At 38.8% G+C, this 23,153-nt stretch overlaps 1 protein-coding gene across 1 annotated transcript in view; it reads right to left on the reverse strand.

Moving 5' to 3' along the window:
* The window catches only part of bif (bifocal), a 33,146-nt gene that overhangs the window by 5,064 nt on the left and 4,929 nt on the right, over positions 1 to 23,153 (reverse strand). The window contains exon 2 of the mRNA XM_046618636.2: positions 6,399 to 6,572. Within this exon, the coding sequence (XP_046474592.1) occupies positions 6,399 to 6,572 (174 nt within the window). The remainder of the gene's footprint in view (positions 1 to 6,398; positions 6,573 to 23,153) is intronic.

Below are 23,153 nucleotides of genomic sequence, written 5' to 3' on the forward strand. Positions count from 1 at the left end.
GACCAGAACTTTGACTTTGGGTTTAATGGAAACAACAATTGTATTCTACTACAATTACATTCATTTCGGGAATGTTGGACATTGCGTGCATAAATAGCGTTAATAATGTGGTTGCATGACCAACTGGTGTCATTGATTTTTCACAAAAATTAGTAAACTGGTAACTACGGAAATAAAACGGTTAATCAAACTACTTGTTTCGCTGTACGTTCCTGCAAAACGGAATCTCATAATGCATAACGGTATGTATAAGATAAACGTAAACTGCACCGGCAGCAACTATGCATCACACAAATTGCGACGCAAACTCGGCTCAACTCTCATTCAAGACGTAATTATGAAATTATTTCATTTTCTCAAGTAAATTACCCCTGAAGTTGTGGTTTTTATTCTTATAATTTTTAAATCGAAATACTTTACGAGGGCAAACGACCAAATTGAACCTTCGAAGCAAACAATGCTGACACAGTACGCTAGTAATATAAAGCTCCTTACGGTGTGCACGGATAATTTATATCTTGAAGTGAATTTCCGAAAATTCTTCAGGCTTCGACGATCACTTCCAGTGAAAACAATCGGTAACCCTCGAATGTATAAACTTCTATGAAAATAATTCTCTAATTTTTGGTACCTATTCGTAAGTTATATTATTTTTAATTTTCACATCATAACAATTTTTTACTATACGAATATTGAATTCATTAATACAAATGAATACCATACGTAGAGCAATATTCTTCTTATAATTTTTTCAACCGTCCGCGTTTTCTCGCCGCCTTCTGGATGCCGAAATTCATCCCACTACTATAAATACCGTTACAGCAATCAGACGGCCGTCGCGTTGGAGTTCATTGCGTCTCAGGTATCCGTTTGTCTATCATTTACATACGCAAACGACCTAGCCCGAGGCCCATGCTTTGCTGCCCATAATTCTCTTCACCTCTCTCCGTAACTTTCTTGCCCCCGAACTTGTACATACATCCCTTTTCTCCACGACATTCCGGGTCGGAATTAAACATTGAAAAATGCCGGTACCTCACCCAAGTGTAAAGTATGTACTTGACAAGAAAAAAAACAAACGTTAGAATCATTCCAATGTTGCAGCAACCAAGTTTATTGCAGACTTGCACAATTCCGTGGTCTGGAGAACATTCAAAATTATTCTGTCCTGCAAAGTATTCAGTTTTTTAAACTAATATACATATATATTCTCGTTCTGCTTCTATTTTATCATCTATAACGGTTATAATCGAGTTCCACAGATAAACAATGATAAAAATATTTCAGGTACTTCCCAACGGTTTGCAGTGTACAATTTTCACATTAGACGTAATTACCAAATACCTGCCGTAATCTACTGTGAATAAATACACCGTGTAACGTTGCGGAATCGGTATTATATACGAGTCTCGAAGCTGTGTCCATTCAAGACTATAACCGTAAAACACAATAACACACGTATACAGGTGAACCTATTTCACTGATCGGTGTTGAAAATCAATTCTTAGTACAGTACTGTGGATATTTTTACAGCGTGGATAGTTACTAAAGTTGCAACCTGCTCTCGAGATTAGGTTTAAATCGCTGTACAGCCTTGGGAGTCGGCCATATCGCGTCTCGTGGACGACCACGCTTTACACTAAGATATATTATTATATACTTTCTGTGGTTATTATCCTTTCGCAATCGACGACCACCAATCGCCAGCATTTTATCTTTGACTTATATAAATTATGTGCATCATGTAATGAAAATCGAAATTTATCGTTAATCCGTGAAATAAAATCGGCATTCAAATCCAAACTCGAGACTCGTCTCTGATAGATCGTGTCATACGAAATTCTCCAGAATGTTTATTATGTAAGTATATCGGAAAAACATGCGGATAAAAATACGAGAAATAAACATCGATGATTTATAACGGTTGAAAAAAAATCAATTAATTATTCAGAATCTACCTACAACTGCAGTTGTCATATGTTATTCGATAAGGTCAAACGAAGCGCCGCAACGATTTTAGCGGGTACAGAAAACCGGTAAGACCGATAATCGATCCAATTCCCATTGGTGACGCAATGCGATAAAATATATCTAGGCGTCCGAGTGAACCCACGTCTGTTAATTAAAGAAGAGCGTCGTAATTTTCAAATCTATCAGGCGAACATGAAAATAATCTATAACAATCTCCGTAGTCGATACGTAACGCGATCGGCGCGAGATGGAAATATTCATACCTACAATTCGAATTGACTTGAACGGTTAAAGGAATAAAAAATAAATATTCATGTATAACGAGATAAATTTATCTTTTGTCAAGGAGTCTCGCACGGGAAACTTGAGATCAGGCCGCAACTTTCGCAGCGGCCTTGATAAAACGTTCGCTGCGAATTAAATCGACTGCAACTGACCTCGCGACAGTACGAGTTTGACAAATACACGCCCAACAATTAACGGTCCTTAAAGACTGGGACAGGCCGCAAAGTCCGGGTTGCGGAATGGTGTTTGATATAATTCGAGGTCCCAGCGGCGTCTCGAATATCCCTGCAGCCAATCTGTCCGAGGCGTTAAAAATTACGATATGGACAGTTCCGTTGAACGATGAAAATTTCACGAACGTCATCGTGTAGAGGGTTTCAAAATTTCCCACGGTAACCGAGAGATTGTATTACGTACCATAGATTGAAAATTGAGGAGCGTAATGTCCGTATCTACGGAATCTTTTTACTACCCCGAAATGATCATGGAAATATTGTAGTAATGTTTCGTAAATATGGATTTATGCGATGAACGAATGGCAGGTAGGATGGTACTCGGTATTATCGATTTACGGCCTATTCTTCGAACGCTTCGATGATCTCTGGAGAGCAACTTCGTTCAATCGCGCAGTTATACGTTTACTCCCATACATATACAGAGAAAGCTCAGCAATGACCGTAAAAAACGTGAAGGTATATAACAGCAACCCGGAAACTCAATGAATAGACAAGTTATTTTGCAGAACAATAAAATGTTAATGTCAACGTTCACACGGAGTAGTTTGTTCCCGGCCCGCGAATATCTTCGCGAAGCCGGCAAGTATAATTTGAGCTGTAGAAGCCTCGAGGCCGCAGCGCCGGTAATTCGAAGAGCATGGCAAGACAAATTTGCGAGTAATCAAGCGGTGAAAAGAGTCCGCAAGATTAACGCCAGGTTCCACCTCGATTCCCGTACAGTGAATGCATCGTGAAAGTGATAAGCGTTACAACGGCTGGACAGTCGATACTCGTAGAGAAGTGGTAAGTAAGGTGTACCGGAATCGCTGTCCGCATCGGCAAAGAGAAATTGTTCGATGATCCTAACAAAGTGGATCGTAAAACGAAATTATCCGTCGTATCTGCTTCTTTGAGCATGCGGAACACAGAAGAAGTGTCTAATAATTTTCATGGGAAAGTAGTTTCGACTTTTATAATGAAGCATTTCGCTGATGGTTTAATAGGTTTGACCGCTGCTGCTGCAGCGGGGAATTTGTAGAGCCATGTTAGTTTACAACGTGTGCGTTTCAGTGTTTTTCAAAAATCCCAACTTTCACAAGGGGCATACGATATCGGTATAACCGGTTTTCAGTCGACGTTCGGAAGATAACGTCTTCTACGGCGATATATGGAAAGAAATAAGAAAAAAATTATATATAAACAAGCTCCGATGCTACTAAGGTGGAATCTATATCCTACATTCACAGAAACATGAAGATTTCTATTTGGAATATCGAGAACGCGTGTCATACGTTCCTCTACAAAAAAAAGAACCAAGAATACACTGTAACAAATGCAACCCTTGTTACTTCTAATTTTGAATAAATACTACAGTTTCACGTTGAAAAATGATCATCTTTTCCAAAAAATTTTAACCCACTTGAATTATTCAAATACTAGCAGTAACAATACGTGATTCGTGACTTAGGCAGTCAAGAAATCAAGAGAACGTTTCAACCCTGCTAATCACTGTCTATCCAGGTTCGGCTCAACTTCTTAGCCCGCAATTTAACTCGCGTGCATCACACACACCAAGCGTTGTTAATCGTTTTTTATTACATCGATAAGATAAATCTTATCTTTCCCTTATCGCTTTACGGATATAAATTATCAAGATTCATGCTAATAACAATCCTCTGGGTAAACTCTGAAATAGCGCTGAAGATCGATGTCCGTGTATTTTTGGGGTTATTCGCCGCAGGCGGGCGTCGCGGCGTCGCGACGCGACTTGCAAGGGCAAGTGGAGTTCACACACGAACGAGTCGCAGAGAAAAAAGGAAGAGAAAAAAAAACCTCGGCGTGGGATCAGTTGGGATTTTCACGTGGTTTAGATAACCGATATTTATACTCTCGAAGAGCTATGATAATCATAACACGTCGTTCTTGAGTCGAAAGCAAATATAATTAAATATTATAATGTGCAGATTTATAGGCGAGAAAATGAAAGGAGAAAAAACAGAATCTGATATCGATCTGTAGTGATTACGAAATTTTAAGAAATTCTTTCGACAGAAGAAATAAACTATTTTTTTTTTCAGTTTTTGAAATCCAAGTTTTACATTCGTTACGTGCGATTGGCGCAATTGATAAGTTTTCATTTGCTTCAATTTGTTGCTCTAGGATCAAAATTAACTTTTTCAACACTTTGCACTCTTTACCAAATTTCAACATCAATACTTTTTTTTTCACACTGAGTACATCGTAGTCTCCATCGCGTATTATGTGATCTGAAAAGACGATATTATATAAGGTGTTGCGACGTTGTAGCAGGCGCACACGTGTCTTTTAAAAATAAAACAACCAATCGATCAACCGATGAAGCTAATGAATGACTGCGTGTCATGATATAAAATCCCAGTGAGTCAAGAGACCGAGAGAAAAAAAGTGTGTGGGCTCAGATACAAGCACATATATACCCCGTGAGTCGTAGATTATTTTTTAATCTAGACAGCTACGAGTTTAACGCCAAAACGCATGGCGGGGAAAATTTTGCACAAAGCATCGCAACCGGGCGTTGTTCGAACTCGCGATATCGCGAATTCGATCAGTTTCATGGTACGGACACCTTGTGAACTTCAATCTTAATCGTGAATTTCAATATTTTTATCTACGTACGTATAATATATTACATACATAAACACTTTCGAACATCCGCGATCAATCAAATAACTCAATACAGCAATAACGCTGGAAATCGTAAATTTTTTTTTTTCTTTCAAGTGCAGAGCAACAATCGCTTACCACCGGCAGATAAGCATCGCGGTGCGGTGGATCGGTGCATATGATAAATAGCGAATCCATGCTTCGTTAAACCGAGACGGTATACGCATACCTATACATGCGGAGATATTGCTGCAGTGCGTACGATGCGTTAGTTACGCGCAGCGATGAGGGAGGGGGGATGCTCCGGGAAATCCGTTATGCGTCACCCCTGCACCGAGGGGTTGGCAAAAGTGCAGGGATGACGCACCCCGAGTCATCGTCGTAACGCGGCATCAATCTTTTCTGGAGCAGAGCCAGAAGCAAAGCGCCGACGGAATAATTGATTAACGCGAAGTTTGGGCAGAAATTTCCTGGCGCCAGGGATGCTGGCTGACTAAACGTGCGTCGTTCATGCATGGTCCGGGACTGCAGAAGGACGATCGCATTAAGGGACCATTCGTAGTATAGCGGGTCGAAAAATAGCTGATATTCGCGATTTCGCGATAATCGGTCCGATTTTTTACGTCAAATCAAAGCACTCTCACCTAGCACAGAAAATTAATTTTCATCGTTTATTTTTATTTATTTTTTTTTAACGGTTTTCTCAAAACGTGGTGTTTCAAAAGAGTTTTCGAGCTACCTGTCTCAAATTTGGACATAACATTCTTCACGCCATTCTTTATCTTGCTATGGAAGCTTTTTTTTGTAATCTTCATATTTTTCTTAACGAGAAACTGTCGAAAAAATAGGTTAAATTCGATATTTTTTTTTTTTCAAGCCACCTATATTCCGTCAATATGTACAAGAAAGAAAAAAATAAATAAATAAATAACCTCTATAGCAAGATAGCGGCTTTCATACTGATTATTAATCTTTTTACAAATTTTGTTTCATATAATATTTACGGCCACCGAGGGGACTCCTTTTTTTCCAAGTCAATTTCAACCTTATAAAATGAATTTAGAAAAAAAATTAAAGTTTGAAAATTTATTTACTGTTCTTTAAGAGTACTTTGATTTGACATTGAAAAATCAGATTGGTTAGCGTATTTCAACCATCGAAAAAACAATCGCGAAAAGCAGATACTTTTTCACCAGTTTCGCTAGAATGATTCCTTAAGGAGACGAGCTCGCAATGCCTACAGCTGGGTGTAAATGAAGGGTAATCGTATGTGTCAAGTACTACCTTGTGGTTGCGAGGTTGTTTCGACAAGTTGCTCCTGCCATTGATGAGGATATTGTCATTGAGGAAACTAACGTTGCAGGGCGACGGCGGTCCTCCAGTCATTTCCCATTCGGCTTCGTCGGTCGTCGATGCATCCAACGTGGCGTCCAAGACTATAATGCCTCCTTCGCCAGCCTGCAACCAAGGAAGTGAAATATGGCTGTTATTCATCGCGAGGACGGGCTCAGAGTGAAAACCAGAGAAATGATTGGTTATTTGAATATGTACATTTGCCAGAGTATAAGGTTACCTTGACGTGGGTAACCATAAACACGTGACAAAGGTTAAAGACGCGGGCGAGCGACCACGTTGTGAGAGAGAGAGAGAGAGAGAGAGAGAGAGGTGCTTAAGCACCTCGACTGGCCGACGGTTATTTTAATTGCGATAAGTGAAATTTACCCTTATCCACATCCAAACGTGATCTAACGATGGCCGTACTATATCGCTATAACGAATCGATAAATCGAAGTTAATTGAAACGTCATGTATGTGATTATGATTAATGCAGAAGCAGACAGGCGCGGAGAGAGATGGAGAACATCGATCGCGGCTGACGGTATTTAACGTGGTTACGATCTGTGCAGCGCGTTTACACGTGTCTCTGTCAGCGGCGTCAATCTCGTGGCTTGAAACAGGAAACCGAAAGTGGGGTAATAACATACCTATATAGGTACATAAGCTGTACCAACGTTTAAACGACGACGCAGGCAAGTTCCGTATTACCGATATTGATGATATGTTTCAAGAAGAAACACTATCTCAAAGGTCAAGTTTCGGTCTTGACACAAATTCACACATCCCAAAGAGAATTTCTCTCATAGTAGGAAATCTCTCGCACAGCAATACGGATAAATGCTTTAACCTTCCGGCTAACTTGTTTTCGGCCCGAAATAAAACGCGAGTTAAATTCTGTACGAATTATGTGACAATGGCTGGCGATGCAGCTGACGTGAGAAAACGGACTGCATTGTAACATAAATCGTATAAACTCGAAGTCGCATTTTATCTCAGACCAAATAAAAGTTAGCCGAAAGGTTAATGCATTGATGCATATTACCGTACATGTTGTACCTAAGCTATACGTCGTTGGAATAATACATTTTGCTGAAACAATCCAAACCCAGTTCAAAATCGTCAGACATACATGCAAAACGGTATGAAATTTCGCAGGTATCGAAAGGAAAGGTAAATCTGTAATTCGCTCAGAGAAAGTGAGTCTTTATCGATACTTTGGTAATCGCGTGTTACCGGACACACAACGGAAGGTGATTGGCGAAGAACGACGAAGAAGCAAGAGTATTTTCCACACGCTAGTCGCACACACGGCAGTGGCGACGATGCTTCGACGTACCTACAATAGGTGCCTACATCCATCCTACAGCCGGCGAACGTGAGTATACCACCGCATACGTGATACAGGCACCGGGACGCTTGTTATTACGGTCTCTTTTCAATTCCATCGTCAATGGGACATCCTGTCGTCTCGCCAAGTCACGCGAAAGAAGGACGGACGGATGCCTACACGGTATGAAAGGATGAACTCGGATGCCTGCATCTGGTCTGATGTCAGTGGCAGCCTCGAAGAGCCTCGCACCGTCGATGTTGTCATTAAAACCGTCTCAGCCGGTTCCGCTCGAGGATTTAATATCGTGCAGGTGATGGAAAAACCGCGAAGAACCGTGTATCGATCCTCGTGTTACCGTCGATGTTGATATGACTGAAAAATCGTGATATCGAAGGTTTTTAGTGAGGCTCGGACGGCGGTTAGTTAGTACACTACGTTACAGGCGAGCTCTGCCGTAAAAGAATTACTGATAGGATCTCCCTGGCGCGTCAATACTGTAACATATGTTTACATGGTAATGGAGAAAATCAGATTAAAGGTGGCCGCGAAACTTGGTGAAGTGTAAAGCACTTATTCACGTATAAGAGTATAATTCATCTTGACAGCAGATCACATCTCTGCGGATAATCTCGTTACAAAACGTGTATGTATGTATGTACCTACGTGCGTGCCTACAAATGTCGAAATAACGCCGCACGAAATCCTGGACAATGGCTAAGGTTTTTTGATTGCTGTGCGATTTTGATATTACGATATGCAAATTCTCATGATTGTCCTCGTTTGAATCGGTAGGTACTGAAACTATCTTTGCTTACGGATAACGTTTCAAATACTACAAAAAAGAAAAAAAACTATAGCGTAGTTAACTTTGCATGAGGAACCAAATTGGAATATCTGGTATTAACTGACCGAATTTACAAGCGTATGTGTAATGTAACATTACATGTAGTACAATGGTAGGAACAAGTTTTTGTCGGATGCCTCGTCGTCTAACAAATCGAAAGAACGGTTTGTTTAATGACTTGACTCGTACGATTTCTCGCCGGTAATACATTCCCTAACTGGCCTGTTATATGATCTTCTTTACTTTTCGTTTTGTTTTATGTTCTGTGTTGTTGTTTATTTTTTGTCAATTCTTTTACTCGTGTGCCGGTCGCTACTCCAGCGAATATCTATAGAAGTAAAAAAGAAGTTTTAGTGCTCGCAGATTCGAATTGCGAATTAAATATCCATATATAAATCAGAATGCATGGCGTCTTGGGGACAGATCCACCACGACGATACCCATACGGCATTGGATGAAATCTTCAGTAGCCGTTCCGATTCTTAACACAAATGAACGTTACATGGATAGCTGTAAACATGATCGTATATTTACAAGTGTCGTTTGAATTATTTTCAGACCCTCGCCTCGCGGTCACTCGGTCTAGAGATTTTTAATCTTGCAGCAATTAACGTTCGACAATAATTGTAAAAGAGATTCAGTTAAGTGTTATCTAGCTCAGCCATCATTCGACGACAGTCGATTAGATCGTCGGTAATTAGTACTGATTTCATTAATACTCGGATGGAAATGAATTATCGAGAGCATGCCATTGCTGTTGCAATTTCTGCCCTACATTATTTATCAAATCTGAAACTTGATTGCGTCTATCATCGTCTTTCTCGTCAAAGAAATAACACTTACCGCATAAAGAAAACTTTGCTCATCGCCATATAAAGGCGTGAAGCAGCGTTCAGTCCGATGATGAAACGGTCAGTCAGTGACTGGAACCGGAAATACAGTTGCGGCAGACAATTATACCATGCAACCACTGCTACAATTTTATATCCGTCACCTATTTTCATTTTTCAAACAAAAGTAGAGTACATTCTATGCTCATGTAGTGCTAAGGTGACTCGTGTCACTGTCGCCCGACATTTAAAGTCGCGTTCTTTGTCCTACTCAACTAATTGCCGGTCCTCCACATTCAAGTTCGGTTAGACGACATGACTTTCGTCGACCTATTATGCCACGTATCTTCGTTTCGGCTGCTACTTCTTGGCGAAAAACTTTATATATTTTAACTATTCCGCTGCAGACAAGTATCCATTTGTTAATGATGTATTCGCTATACATTCTCAACAAAAAGTGAGTCTCGTCGACAATATCGAATACTTTATGATAAGATAATAAATCGGAAAAAATTCAATCACAATAAATACGCTAAGAAGATTGAATTTGAATAACAACAATGCCCAAAGGTTACCGATAAATTGTTTAACAATTATTCAGGGAATTTTTTTTTCGTCATGAAAAATGACTTCGTTGATTTTTCTAAATACATGTGAATATTTAAAGAATTTTCTCATTAGTTTGAAAATTGGATTTTCGAAAATTTTTAAAGACTGTGTTTACGAAACTATTCGTTCAATGTCCCGGAAACTTCCGAATTGTAATACACAAAGTTTTTACGAAGTGTTAAGAAATTTTGTTGAAAATTATTATCCTTCTACTTTGCCGTCTGCGTTCAGTTTACGGTTGCACGATCGAATTCATGGTTAATAGATATGCGAATTTATGCTCAAACGTTCCGACGATTTGGACGTGTGGTATTTCCTGTTAATTTCCGACTGGAAACAGGCCGATTAAAGGCCATCAGTTGAATCGCCGAGGAGTCAGAATTCCGACGCCGGAAATGTAATTCTCTCTGTCAACGAGCATGCTGCTGGAAAGCATCGCGGTTACATTGAGAAGGAGGAGATGGACCGTCCCGCGATCAACAAATTCGAAACCCCGAGAGCCTGAGGGCAGGCAAGCATGAAGCGACATACCTGATCACCTCATTTTTCGAGTATTCAGGTTAAACTTTAACCACGTTCTAGCGTTACGACTTGCGGTCGCCGAATTAAGGTCGCAAACGTTGCGCACTTCTTTGTTACAGGGGCTTCAAGCCCGGCATCGCGTTGTTTAAAATTTGATTAATCCGGTTGGCACGCAGTTAGGTTAACGCGCGTCATCGAACCGGTCTCAGGGGAACCGATACCGTGAAGGGATAATGAGGATACCAAAGATGATAGGAAAAATTTCAGAGGCTTATTCGATACCCGTGAACGTCGACGACTCTGTATACCCAACTTCTTCATTGGACGTGGAATGACTTTAAATGTAAGAGAAACAGTTCCGAATTGCGACTTGCGTTATCTGAACGATCCTTATTGAAGTCGTTTGACGTTTACTTTATTACAAAATTCACTTTACGTTACCGTTTATCGCGTGTGTAGAAAAGAAAAAGAAAAAGAAAAAGTAACATTCCGGAATTCGAATGGGTGCCTTAATTGAACTTGAATAATGATTGCCGTTCATAATATCTGAACGTTCACTTATCGGTTGATTTTGCTCCTATAAAAAACTGTGTAAAAATTAAGTATGATTCCCATGGTATTAAAAACTTTATAAAATGAATTTCAATTTTTTGGCAAAAACTATCCATAGGTAGACATATAAATTAAATTCTTTTGCATCAAATTTAAAATACAGGCTTGAATGGAACACGTGTTGCATATCACAATGCATCGAATGATGAGATAAAAACGTGAATAAAATTGCAAAAAAGAACAAAACGAACGAGCTATTGCACGAATAAATGAGCAAAAAAGCAGGATACCAGGACGGACGAGGGTTCAAGGTCTGAAACTCAGTGATACGAAGACCAACGCGGTGGACATTTGAATGGAAAAATGGTATGGGAGTTTCTCATGGCACATGGAGGGCAGGCAAGCCAAGTTCATTGTCATCATTCTCCAACGCGAGGTTGCATGCCATGCCAGCGCCGACGAGGACTATCGACGATCGCGCCAAGTTCATTAAAAAGAAAGAAAAACGCACGCGATGTCGATGCACTATCTTTCACCGCGATGAGAAGCCTTCGGCGTACCCGGCGAAAATTATACCCCATATCTCGTCCCTTTCACGATGAATTTCAACATTCGGCTGGTTTCATAGTTTTATGTATTTTCTAGAGCTTTCATTTAAGCCCTATATCAATACGATCGATGCACGGAGACCCGAAATATATAAAAGTTCTAACATTTCCAGCATCGACGGAATCGTCAATTAGATCAAGAATTTTCGTTCGTTTCAGACCGCAAGACTAAATATATGACATACCCTTGCACTGTATAGGTATGTACATGTCATGTTAGGCTAAAAATAGCTTCGAGAAGCGTATGTAGATAACACAAGAGATCGCGACACGATCGCTCTTTTCGGTCGATGATAACTTGACAATATGGTAGTGCGGTATACGATTGAATTTGGTAAATAATTCGTCAGCTGCGTGACATATGATGCGAATGAACTAACGGAAAGAATGTCAGAGCCAGTGTCGAAGAGATTGCAAATGTAAGAAATAAATCGGTTAACATCATTGACGCCGATTTTTTTTTTTTTTTTTTTTATCTATAATAATGTTGCGGCGTAAAAATTGGACCGATTATGGCTTCGCTTTCTTGAACAATGATGCCTTCTTCACTTTTAGGCTTATGAAAGCATAGTAATTGTTGAAACAGTCGGGATGATGAATAAGGAAGCATTTGAACGCGCTCTAAAACGAACGTGTGAAAAATTTATAAAGTGTATTTTACAAGAAGAAAAGTTGCCAGTCAGATACACGTCAAAAAATTATTCTGCTAACGAGTCTGACCGCATGGCGAATATTTTGAGATCGATGTAAGATAATTTAATTTTTTTTTTTTTCTGAATCTACATCAATGTAAGAGTTATTTTGTTTTTTTGTTCATACTTACTTATCAGTCTTAGTTGGATAAGTTTAGTGTCAGTTTGACCCCAGTTTGAAGCGGTGCAATTCCAGGGAGATTTAGAAGCTAACAATAAGAGTTAAGTTTCAATCATGCACTTATTGTTAATTAACGGACATGTAATTGGCGGTAGTGTGTAATTTGAATCTATCTTTGTAAAGGATGAGAACACATTTTTAATGTACTTGGCGAAAGGTTTTTGCTTTTTGTGGAGATACGATATCCCCCAGGAGGAAGACAACTTTTTTCTTTCAATCCATTCCAGCGGCGGGGTTCAACTTTGGTTTGAAAAAAAAAAAAAAAAAAAAACAACAAACTGTAAGAACCGGCGCTCCGGAGATATTCGAAGACCCGACGATGAGAGAGTAAAAAGAAGGAAGAAAAGGTACACCATTTTTAACTCACATAAATTATTCCAACTTCGAGGCTCAGCGCGATCACGGATTTGGTTAGAAAGAGACGGGCCTCCGTCAGTGTTGGCATAAATTTTTTTTACATTCGATATCGAAAATAGGTGACTCGGATATTTCTAAGTAAAAGTTAAAGGGCCGTGTAGCAGCCACGAAAGCGAGAAGAATCTATCGAATCGGGATATAAGGTGTATAATACATCATGCAGAGAAATTTAGTTAAACAAGAAGTATTAGATACACGCAAATTCCCGTTTACAAGGTAGGACTAAAAATTTTCGCAAGTCACGAAACGCCGAGAATGACGCGAACTTTTTGCATTGAGCTGACTGCCGTTCGGCCAGGTCAGCATTTTCGAATTTGTGAGTCAGGGTCTTCGGGTTCTGCAGGTCATCATAGACGCCGGATCGGATTTCAAATTCTCCGCATTAATACCTAACCGTAAATACGTGTCCGCTACAACTGCAAAGCGTTACAAATACTTGCAAGTAATTTCATTCCTTTTTCTATATCGGGATGATTTTTTTCCACATTTCTAAGAGTTCGTTACACCGCATCATCATATCTCCGTGTCGAGTTATCATAAATAATAATCGCAGTTATTACGTACACGGCAAGTTTCGACTCCGTGTTAAAATTTGGGTAACTACAGGTACAGGTACAAAATTCGAACTCTTTTATACCGTTTGGTAGTACACGCTTGAGGAAGTTGACGAGATGACCGCACGCGTAATAGGTATTACACAAACAAGATTGAAACACGCGGATGCTAACAAAGGCTCTTCATCACGATATGACGAATACGGACCGACGGCCTAGGAGGTCGTAATCGTCAGCACAATCTTCATGGAATCGACCGACAAGGAGTGATGCAAAAATCATTCATCCAACTTTCTTCGGACCGAATATTACGGCATACGAATGACGTATTCCTGCTCGAAAGTATAATTATTGCAAACAATTGTTGAGACGGAAAATATACCCCTTAATTAATTTCATATGTAAATATGTGAGCACAGTTTTCTTTTCTTGTCTTGTCATTGTGTACACGGTGATATTTGTAAGCGAATTGTAATAAACGTGGGTAAATGTCAAAGGAGATAACGGTTCGGGACAATGCTATGCAATGCCGTACTTAATTGTGATTGTGATAATTGTTTTTTGTTTTATAATTTGATAAAGCCGACCAAGAAAAGAAACGGTTCTACGCTTTACCGCAATAAAAAAAAAAGTCCGCCAAACGACTCCGCCTTTATTCCAAGCAGCGATACGGTTACTTCAACTATATAAGAACCATATTTTTGATTTGCATCGAATATCATGATTATTTTCGACTTCACTACAGGGAAAATGAATCAAGAATACGGTTCTTAGTTTAGCTCCGATGATAAACATGTCTCCTGATGTTCACCGTTCGTTGGTTCGTTCGTCGGATATTTGGCACCAAATACGTGACTGTAACAATATATTCGGTTTAGTTGTAGCGCATGGCGTTCAGAGGCAACGCAATATACACGGACAGCGAATCGGTGTATCTAACGGATTTTACCGCACAGTAACGAAGGCGTTTATCTCGAGAAAAGAATTTAAAATAATACCAACGGAAACCGCGTGTATCCCGTCAACTTAACAACGGTGACGTTATATAGAAGGAAAAAAAAATAATAGAAGACAATGAGAAATTGCCAGTTTAAAATGTCAAACAATAAACAATCAGAAAATGAAAAGCAGATACTCGCTGTCAAATCTCGCAGGAACAAATAAGATCTGTAATGCTGTTAGAATGTAGTGTAATGCTTATATGTACTGATAAGCACAAGGTTCGTTCGCCTCATCGGATAAATCGTGTAATAACAATGTAATAGTCGCGATTATTCATGTTCTTGCACTCGAGGTATAATGTCTGTTAAGAAATAGACTTAATCCTCGTGATATTACATATTCCAGCTTCTCGACGATTATTTTTAACCCTCGAATACGAATATCTCATTAGCAAGTCGTCTGTAATGCTTCTCGTACGGTGGTTGAATTGCTTGTAACAACGTATAAATCACGAAAGTGAGTATCGCACTGAAGTATACACGTGTATTTATACAAACTCTTCCAAGTTTTTGACCTTTATACTTGCCTACCTACACGTCATGCCTCTACGTGAGAATCGTTACGTTTTCTTTCTCATGAAGCGGGATTCAATCCGTCACTGTTCGGGTGCATAATCTCGACGAAAGAGCGGCAAGAAATAAAGAAGAAGAAGAAAAAGAAGAAGAATAAAAGATGAGAGGAGAGGAGAGGCGAGGAGAGATGTGTATAATACATGTACAACGGGAAAAAAATTGTCCCTCTTCTCTAACCAGTAAGTAAACTCCTCGTTGCTCAAGGCGAGACCTTTTTAGCTATAAAGAGAAATTTCCACTAATTATGATCCCGCATACAGTCATATACCTATAAAGTATGAACATGTGTAAATCGATGATGCGCTATTTGCTCTGCTAGAGGAATCCGACTAATAATCGTATCTAGCATCGCATGAAAAATCTGATACTTACGTGTGATTTTGAAATAGTGCTAACCGGACATGCCGCTAATCGTAAGAATGAGAAATTACTCGGGTATTGTAAGATTTGTTGATTCGTACTCTTATATATATTATATACCTACCTACCGTGTATATCTAGTAGAGAACTCGACGTTCCATTTTACGTCCGTACTTTACACATATACCAATCGATCGATAAGATCGGAGAATTTAATACGACAAGCGAGTCACGTAATAACGCCTGGTGTTCGCCCGACACAAAATAAAACTAAATGAGTGTAACTTTCTAGCTCTCCCCGCTAGTGAGAGTCGAAAAATTATTACGGTATTGGCTAGCAGCAGATGCAACGTGATATTTTGAAAGGTCTTTTGGTATATTACGTCATTCCTGAGTACTAACGATTATAAATCAGGACTAAATTATTCATCGATGCAAAATAATACGACAATATTTTCGAGAATTGATTTTAAAGAATCCGACCTATTCTATATATTTCTCGGTCCGAGAAAACTTACCTGATACTGCCAGAGCTATGTTGGAACAACCGACCATGGTCAGGTTCGTCGACATGGTTCTGATAATGTTGTCTTCCGTATTTGGAAGAAATTGTTTCGTTAGTCTCGGCATGATAAAAAATCCCAACATTGACAAACGGTCGCGTTTTGAATAGGACAGTTTTTTCGTTACTCCGATAATCTTTCATTAGAGAATTTCATCGAAACATTCCGTTCAACTATTTTTTTTTTTTTTTTTATTTACGCTCCTCATCTTTTACGCCGAAGTGACCAAGAAGATGGTACAAAGCAGAGTTGATTGGCAGGTAATTGATAAGCGATGCAAATTCAAGTTCAAGGAATTTCATCAAACGGCCGTCACGTTTTCAGGCATGCCTGAACTCGTTAATATAGAGACGTGTTCAATTTCGCGGTTGATGGCCTGCCGGCTACCGTATCACTTTATGATCCTATTCCGTGATCATTTGCCTCTAAATCGCCGTTAGAACGAGCTACGAGATATCAAGTGCGAGTACACAGCATAAAGCAGTGAGAAATATTCTGCGAGGAAAAAAAATGTTGATCATTTACCACTAGAGTTCCAATATACGAGATGAGAATATGATCCAAAAATTTTTCGGCCGGAAAGGATGTATAAAGCGTATAGTATATAATATGTATATAATAATACATGCCGGCTTGGATTGGTTTGAGAATACTTTTTACTGCACACCGAGTGCCACTCATCGCCGATGATGAGTCACGGCTAAACCGAGCACTCCTTTAAAAATCCATACACTACACACCTAATCGCTTAATCATTCGACAAAAAAGCGTCTCTCCTCCGAGTTGTCACATTATAAGTACATACAATATACGAATGAAATGCATTAAATGATCAGGTACACGCGATAATTAATCAATAATATACGACCTGCAGGTAAAACCCGCGCATAAATACGTGTAGATATGTGGTTAAACGATGTGAAGATTGATCGACGACGGTGCAGGTTAAAGTTACAACACTACCTGAAAAATCAGTCGTATTGATTCCCAACTCTCCGTATGTGTATTTAGTAATTTTCTGAGTAGAAGAAGGACGACGTGTCGCTATTTGCCAGCAGCCACGCCTGCGCGATTCGGGCCTCACCTGTAATCTTTGCTGAATACACGTTGACACGAAATTCTCACCGGCGCGAATAGGCAAGTGAGATGGACAGCGTTCAAGATTCAGTGAACGTAAGATGTATATGCATACATGTGTATATCTGTGTACACATCACAAGCCAGAGGAAGGGAGAAATTCCTAGAACTGCAAAGTGGTAATTTATGCACATGTGTCAATATACGTAATCGAGCAAACCTGTGCGAAATCGTTATTCTATCGCTGTAAACGATGACATTCCATTTTCATCGTATTTGTTTTTTACTTTTTTTTTTTAAATAACATTCTGGTCCGAAAAATTTTGAAGCAGAAAATGTGTTTAAAAATCTGCGATTTTCATATTTTACTTTTACATTGAAACATCGTGCAATTTCGATAATGGAAGGATAAAATTGAAATGATGGTACTCAACACTTGTCTGGGAATAAACAGAGAGCGAGTCATTTTCAGGATGTGACGGCTACGAGTTTTCAACTAAACGTGAGTTACGTCGACGGTATTGAATACCTTACGATAAGATAAAAATCGGTAAAAAATTAACCGCAAGAAAGGCGATAAGAGAATTAAAATTGAATGATAATAATTTCCAAAAGTTAGCAATAAATTGTTTAAACAAAACATTGTTTTAACAAATTGTCAGGGACTATTTTGTTTGTTTTTTTGTCATGAAATGAATTCGTTTTTTTCTGAATACAAATGAGTTTTTAAAGAATTTTCTTATTATTTTGAAAATTCGTTCAATGTCCTGGAAACTTCTTAATTGTAGTGTACAACTGTTTTACGAAAGAGTATCCAAAATTCACGTCTTTGTCTGCATTTGTCAAAATTTAAAATCTTTGAAAACGAGAAATTTCAAAACAATGAGAAAATTCTTTAAAAATTGATGTGCATTCAGAAAAATCAACGTATTCATTTGACGTGACATAAAAAAACGTTCCCTAAAAATTGGTTAAACAATGTTTTCTTAAACAATTTATTGAAAAGTTTTGGGTGTAATTATTAATCAAATTTAATTTTCTCATCGTCTTTATCGTACTTGATCTTTTTTGTTGCGATATTCACGCGACATTCATTGACGTAACCCGATTCGCGTATGGTATACATGAGGTCAGGATCGAGACGTCGCTCTATCCATGAATCCACATTATTTGTGAAAATACGCGAGGGTCGAATATCGATACGGGGAAGCAGCGAATTCGTTTAAAACCGGTTGACCAGTAAGTCTGTCCCGGGGAGGATAACTGCCAGCCTGGTTTCAGGTCCAGTTATAAGCCTGTCCTAGGCCACATTCCGACTATGCCACACGCTGGGCGAACACCATTTAACGACACTGCAGCAACACCACTGGCAGCAGCGTTCGGCCGAGGAAAATGCATGCTTTTTAAATAGGTAACGTTGCTATAACCGCTACGCGGATCGTTGCGAAAGTAAGAACGTAAGTTGTTCCGAACGTTCGTCTACTATCCCGGCTTGTCGCCGACAACGAGGAACACAAAATCGGAGAGAAACCGATCGATGAAAAAAAAACTCGGATATTTATTATCATAAGCAAGGCGTTAATTTCATCTCAATTAATTGGTTAAGTTTTCAGATAGAAAAAAACGAAATAGAAAAAACGAACGAAGACTATAAAAATAAATTTCTCAGGGGGAGAAAGTAAGATCGAAAACGAATTTGTGTATGCACGATTCATGTATTATTCAATGCGCATTCGGTGGCAGAAACATAATGATACGTTTTGCTGTTTAACGACCAAAAATTTTTTCCCGCAGCTGCAAATATCCTGCGTGTTAAACTTAAATAAGCACATACACTGTACGGTGATAATTTTAGTGCGAAAACAAGGTTTTCTATCTTAACTACATTTATCTGTTGTGGATAGGCTTTTTTTCGCCAGTTTTAATTTCGATTTCGTCAATTTGAAATTAATTGCCAGGAAAAAACAAGACACTTTATCGTGACAGTAGTAACAGAAAAAAAATTTATGATCTGTCTAACAAAACAATATGATATTCTTCAATTCCTAAATTGAAATGATCCGAATTGACAGAGGTTTCAATATTTTTTATTTTTTTTTCCCGACACACACCTCCCATGTTAATGTTCGGTATGACCGAATAACCAGGTTCTATTATTTTTTCGTGACAGTTTGGGTGTGTTATAACTGAAGAAGAAACATTTATACTGTCATTATAAAGCGATAAAAAATGAATGGCCAGCCATTGACATGCGACAAGCATTAAAATCGTTGAGACCGAAAAGTGAAAGGAGATGAACATTGTTGAAAAAAAAAATTACTCATTCGTAACTTTGATACGTAGTATCGGAATTATCTGTTTTTTAGTTCCTGCAGCCGCGTGCACGTCACGCGTTATACGGAAATCTCCTAGACTGAGCGAGAAGATTGATATTCGAAAGAAATAATCGTACTTTGATGGCGGTAATGATTGTGAACTCGTATCATAAAAAGCGCGAGAGGAAGAAATACAAGGAAAAATCTGTTTATCGCGTAACTTGCAGTGCTCTGCACGGTTTTATTCAGAAGCAACGTTAAATGTCCGCTTATCTTTGTTCATCAGAAGTAAATTACCAGAGAGGATGCGGCGTTATCACTGGGTTAAGTTAAACAGGACGTTGCGGTGGGATGTCCCACTCAGTAACAAGCAACAGTAACCGGGACTTCCTCGGCCAATCTCTGTTGTACTCTCAAACTAACTGACTACCAATTTCATTTATTCTACATTATACTCCGCTTTGAAACGGTGAGAAAATATAAACGGAAAGTGAGAAGAAAAAAAATGACTGCGAACAATTCAATCATCATTTGTAGATTACAGAATTTATTTTTTCGTTCTTTATTCGTTCCCGAGTTTTTTAAAATAAAATACATATTACAAAAAAATTTAGCGACATAAGGATGCGCGTAGGTAGAAATATTTCGCAGCTCGGGTAGACAGGCATCATATTTATAATGTGTTTGCGGGGCTTAAATGGAGTTTATAACGATAATAACGGTTACATACTTGAATAAACATATCTTTGCAAAGATTTGCACCGTGGTCGTTACATCATTAGCCATGCCCGAGGAATTTTGTGTTGTTGTTTTTAATTCGCGATGTTGGACGAAGAAATACGTGTGCATAAAATTTATTTTCGAAACAAATATAATTTACATGATATTGCTTAGTGTTTGTTGACAACGTAAGGTTTGCGCATCGCCTTCATTGTTTATCAATATTATATACGCTCATATTCACATATATGTTATAAACCGTACCTACCTACGTTATCGAAATTGTACATTTATAGCGCTCGTTACATATTGGAATCATGTGGCGGAAGACGGTGTTCTAATAATACGTAATTTTGTACGCATGTAGTTATATATTTTCACTTTTCATCAGTAATGTACTTATTTTTGGTGCATTTGTAGTTATGGATACATTACACACTACGCGAAAGAAGGTTGCAAGCCCCGCCTTCCGGTCGCTCATTTCACTTACATAGACAATTTTGTGCGCTTCTGCCCTTATATTATTCTCAAATACTTATAATAATTATAGGAGTCAATGCAACGCTATAAATTCCCGATTGTTACAAATAATAACACATGAAATGAAATTAATGATGCGAAATTAAATTTTTGAGAACAATAATAATAATTACATTGTTGCCAAATTTTACTATTATACGTGCGCAATTTCGAATTTGCTGTATCAGGGTGGCCACTAAACCTCCATCAATAAATTTCCCGACTCTTCCAGGTTTTCCAGAATTCCCTGACCAGTATCTACTCTCGGTATATTTGTAACAAAGGAACAAAAAGTCATTAACGACGTCATTAATTGAGGATGAGAATGTTGTAATTAGAAATTTTTTCAAATGACCAGAGGAAAGCCCGTTACGCTTTACCGCGGATTATATCGTTACGTGCAAAATGTAGAATCATTGGGAGTCTATAAATTAAACTCAATCCAACAGATAAGCGATTAAGCCGAGATTCAGCTGATTGTGAGTCGTGTCAACTATTTAAAAATTGGACAAATTTTTGTGCAAGCAAGATACTCACAGTAGTCTTGTACGATATATGAAAAAAAAAAAAAAAAATTCTCTTCACTGCAAAGACAAGCCTACGCGGCCATATGGCGAAAATGTTATTACATATTTCTCCGGCTTTCACGATCCACGGCGACATGAGAGAATTTTATGTAGAACATGGGTTTGAAGAGCTTTCATTTAAGCTCTATTTCAATACACTCAATGAACGGAGAGGTGACATATATTTTTCTGATTCTCTGTACTCATTTGAACGTACTATTTTTGATCGTCTGGTGGTTTCTGAGAATTGCAAAGTAAATTTTTGCTGGTAGTTTCCACTTTGATGTCCTTGGTGCAAGGTTTTTGCACCACTTGAGATGCTTTTTATGGATATACTTGTACAATTGAATACTTGAGTGACGGAAAACTTAATCTGTAGGCTAGCACTGTTTTCCTTATCACCATCAACCGCAAACAAAGCGGTTCATTTATTGTATTCCTCGTTATAATTAGCTTGAGTCTCTGTATTACATCATGAATCTGAACACAAAGAATATTAAAATATAATACTTGATTCCAGTATAATAACACACAATTATTACCATTATTATAATGTAACGAAAAGCGACAAATCCGTGAAAATTTAAAAACTCACCCATTCGTTCAAAAGTTAACAATGATGATAATAATTTTAAAAAAAGCAATTGGAGAGTACGCGAATTATGTCGGTGTAGTCGAGAAAGAGTTCCCTCACTCCGTCGAGACGTGATTGATAAGAGGTAAAAGACGCTTCTATTTATAACGTGTGTACCTGGGTACCGACGGTACATACGTTCGTACATATTACCCGGTCGTGACGTTAGATTTACCGGATCGCACTCCCTGGGACTCGTATATTAGCATACCAATTCTCCTTCTTCTCCCCGACATTGTGCTTCTTGTTGTTCCCTTTTCTGTTGACATTATGCTAAGCTTCGAAGAGAGAGAATAAGAAGCTGACGAACTTGCCATTGTCCGTAGCGGCTATTTTCTCCCTTCAAGTTTATTATATACTCTCTTGTCTCTGAGTCGGGTCTCCGATCCTCCTCATGCATGCTCTGCGATTCATAGATCATGTACAGAGACCGTCGACTCTCTCTCGTTATTAGTCCGCTCGTTGTAAAGCTGTTCTCCTGAAGTGAGCTTCTCACTAGGGATTTCTAAATTTGTGGCAAAATTTCAATATCTGCACGGCGCGCGAAAGTCCGAAAATAAAGTCACTGTATATTGGATTTTTTAATCTCCAAGAGAGGAGGTCCTTCCAGTTCCCGGTTCGTTAGCCACACCACAGACTCTTTTGTTGTTGTTGTTAGAGAGATGGATGAAGGATTCTCTCCCTTTGACCGTCATACTTTGTGCCTTTGTAAAAACTACTCACCAAAACACGACGCGAGATCTGCGTTCAGTCGTGTAACAGGTAACGCGCGTGCTTTTAGCGGTAAATTCGGTCGCTCTTTTCTTTTCTCCGACGATTATACCTCCTACACCGCATCGTCTCTCCTCGCTACAAAGAACTTTGCGGAATCTCCGCAGGATATTTATCATCCCGGGTATACGACGTCGTATATTTTACGTTGGTATGGTATACCAACATGCTCGTTTTTCATTCCCTCGTTCACCGGCATCCGGCTGCTGCTGCTGCTGTTTCTGATGCTGTTGCAGTAGGAGTGGAAACTTTAATGTCAGGATTCAAGGATGAGGTGTATTAATGAAAAGAATTTTTCAGTTTTTAAGACATTCAGCTTGTCAATATTTCTGTCTAGGAATATGAAACCGAGGATGAATGAAAATCGTTATCAAATATATAAAAATATATATATATATATTGTATATATATGTATGTATGGGGCATTCTATTTCAGATCGATCTGAGTTTGAAACTTGACCAC

Source organism: Neodiprion pinetum, chromosome 3 (assembly GCF_021155775.2).
Source record: "Neodiprion pinetum isolate iyNeoPine1 chromosome 3, iyNeoPine1.2, whole genome shotgun sequence".
NCBI lineage: Eukaryota > Metazoa > Arthropoda > Insecta > Hymenoptera > Diprionidae > Neodiprion > Neodiprion pinetum.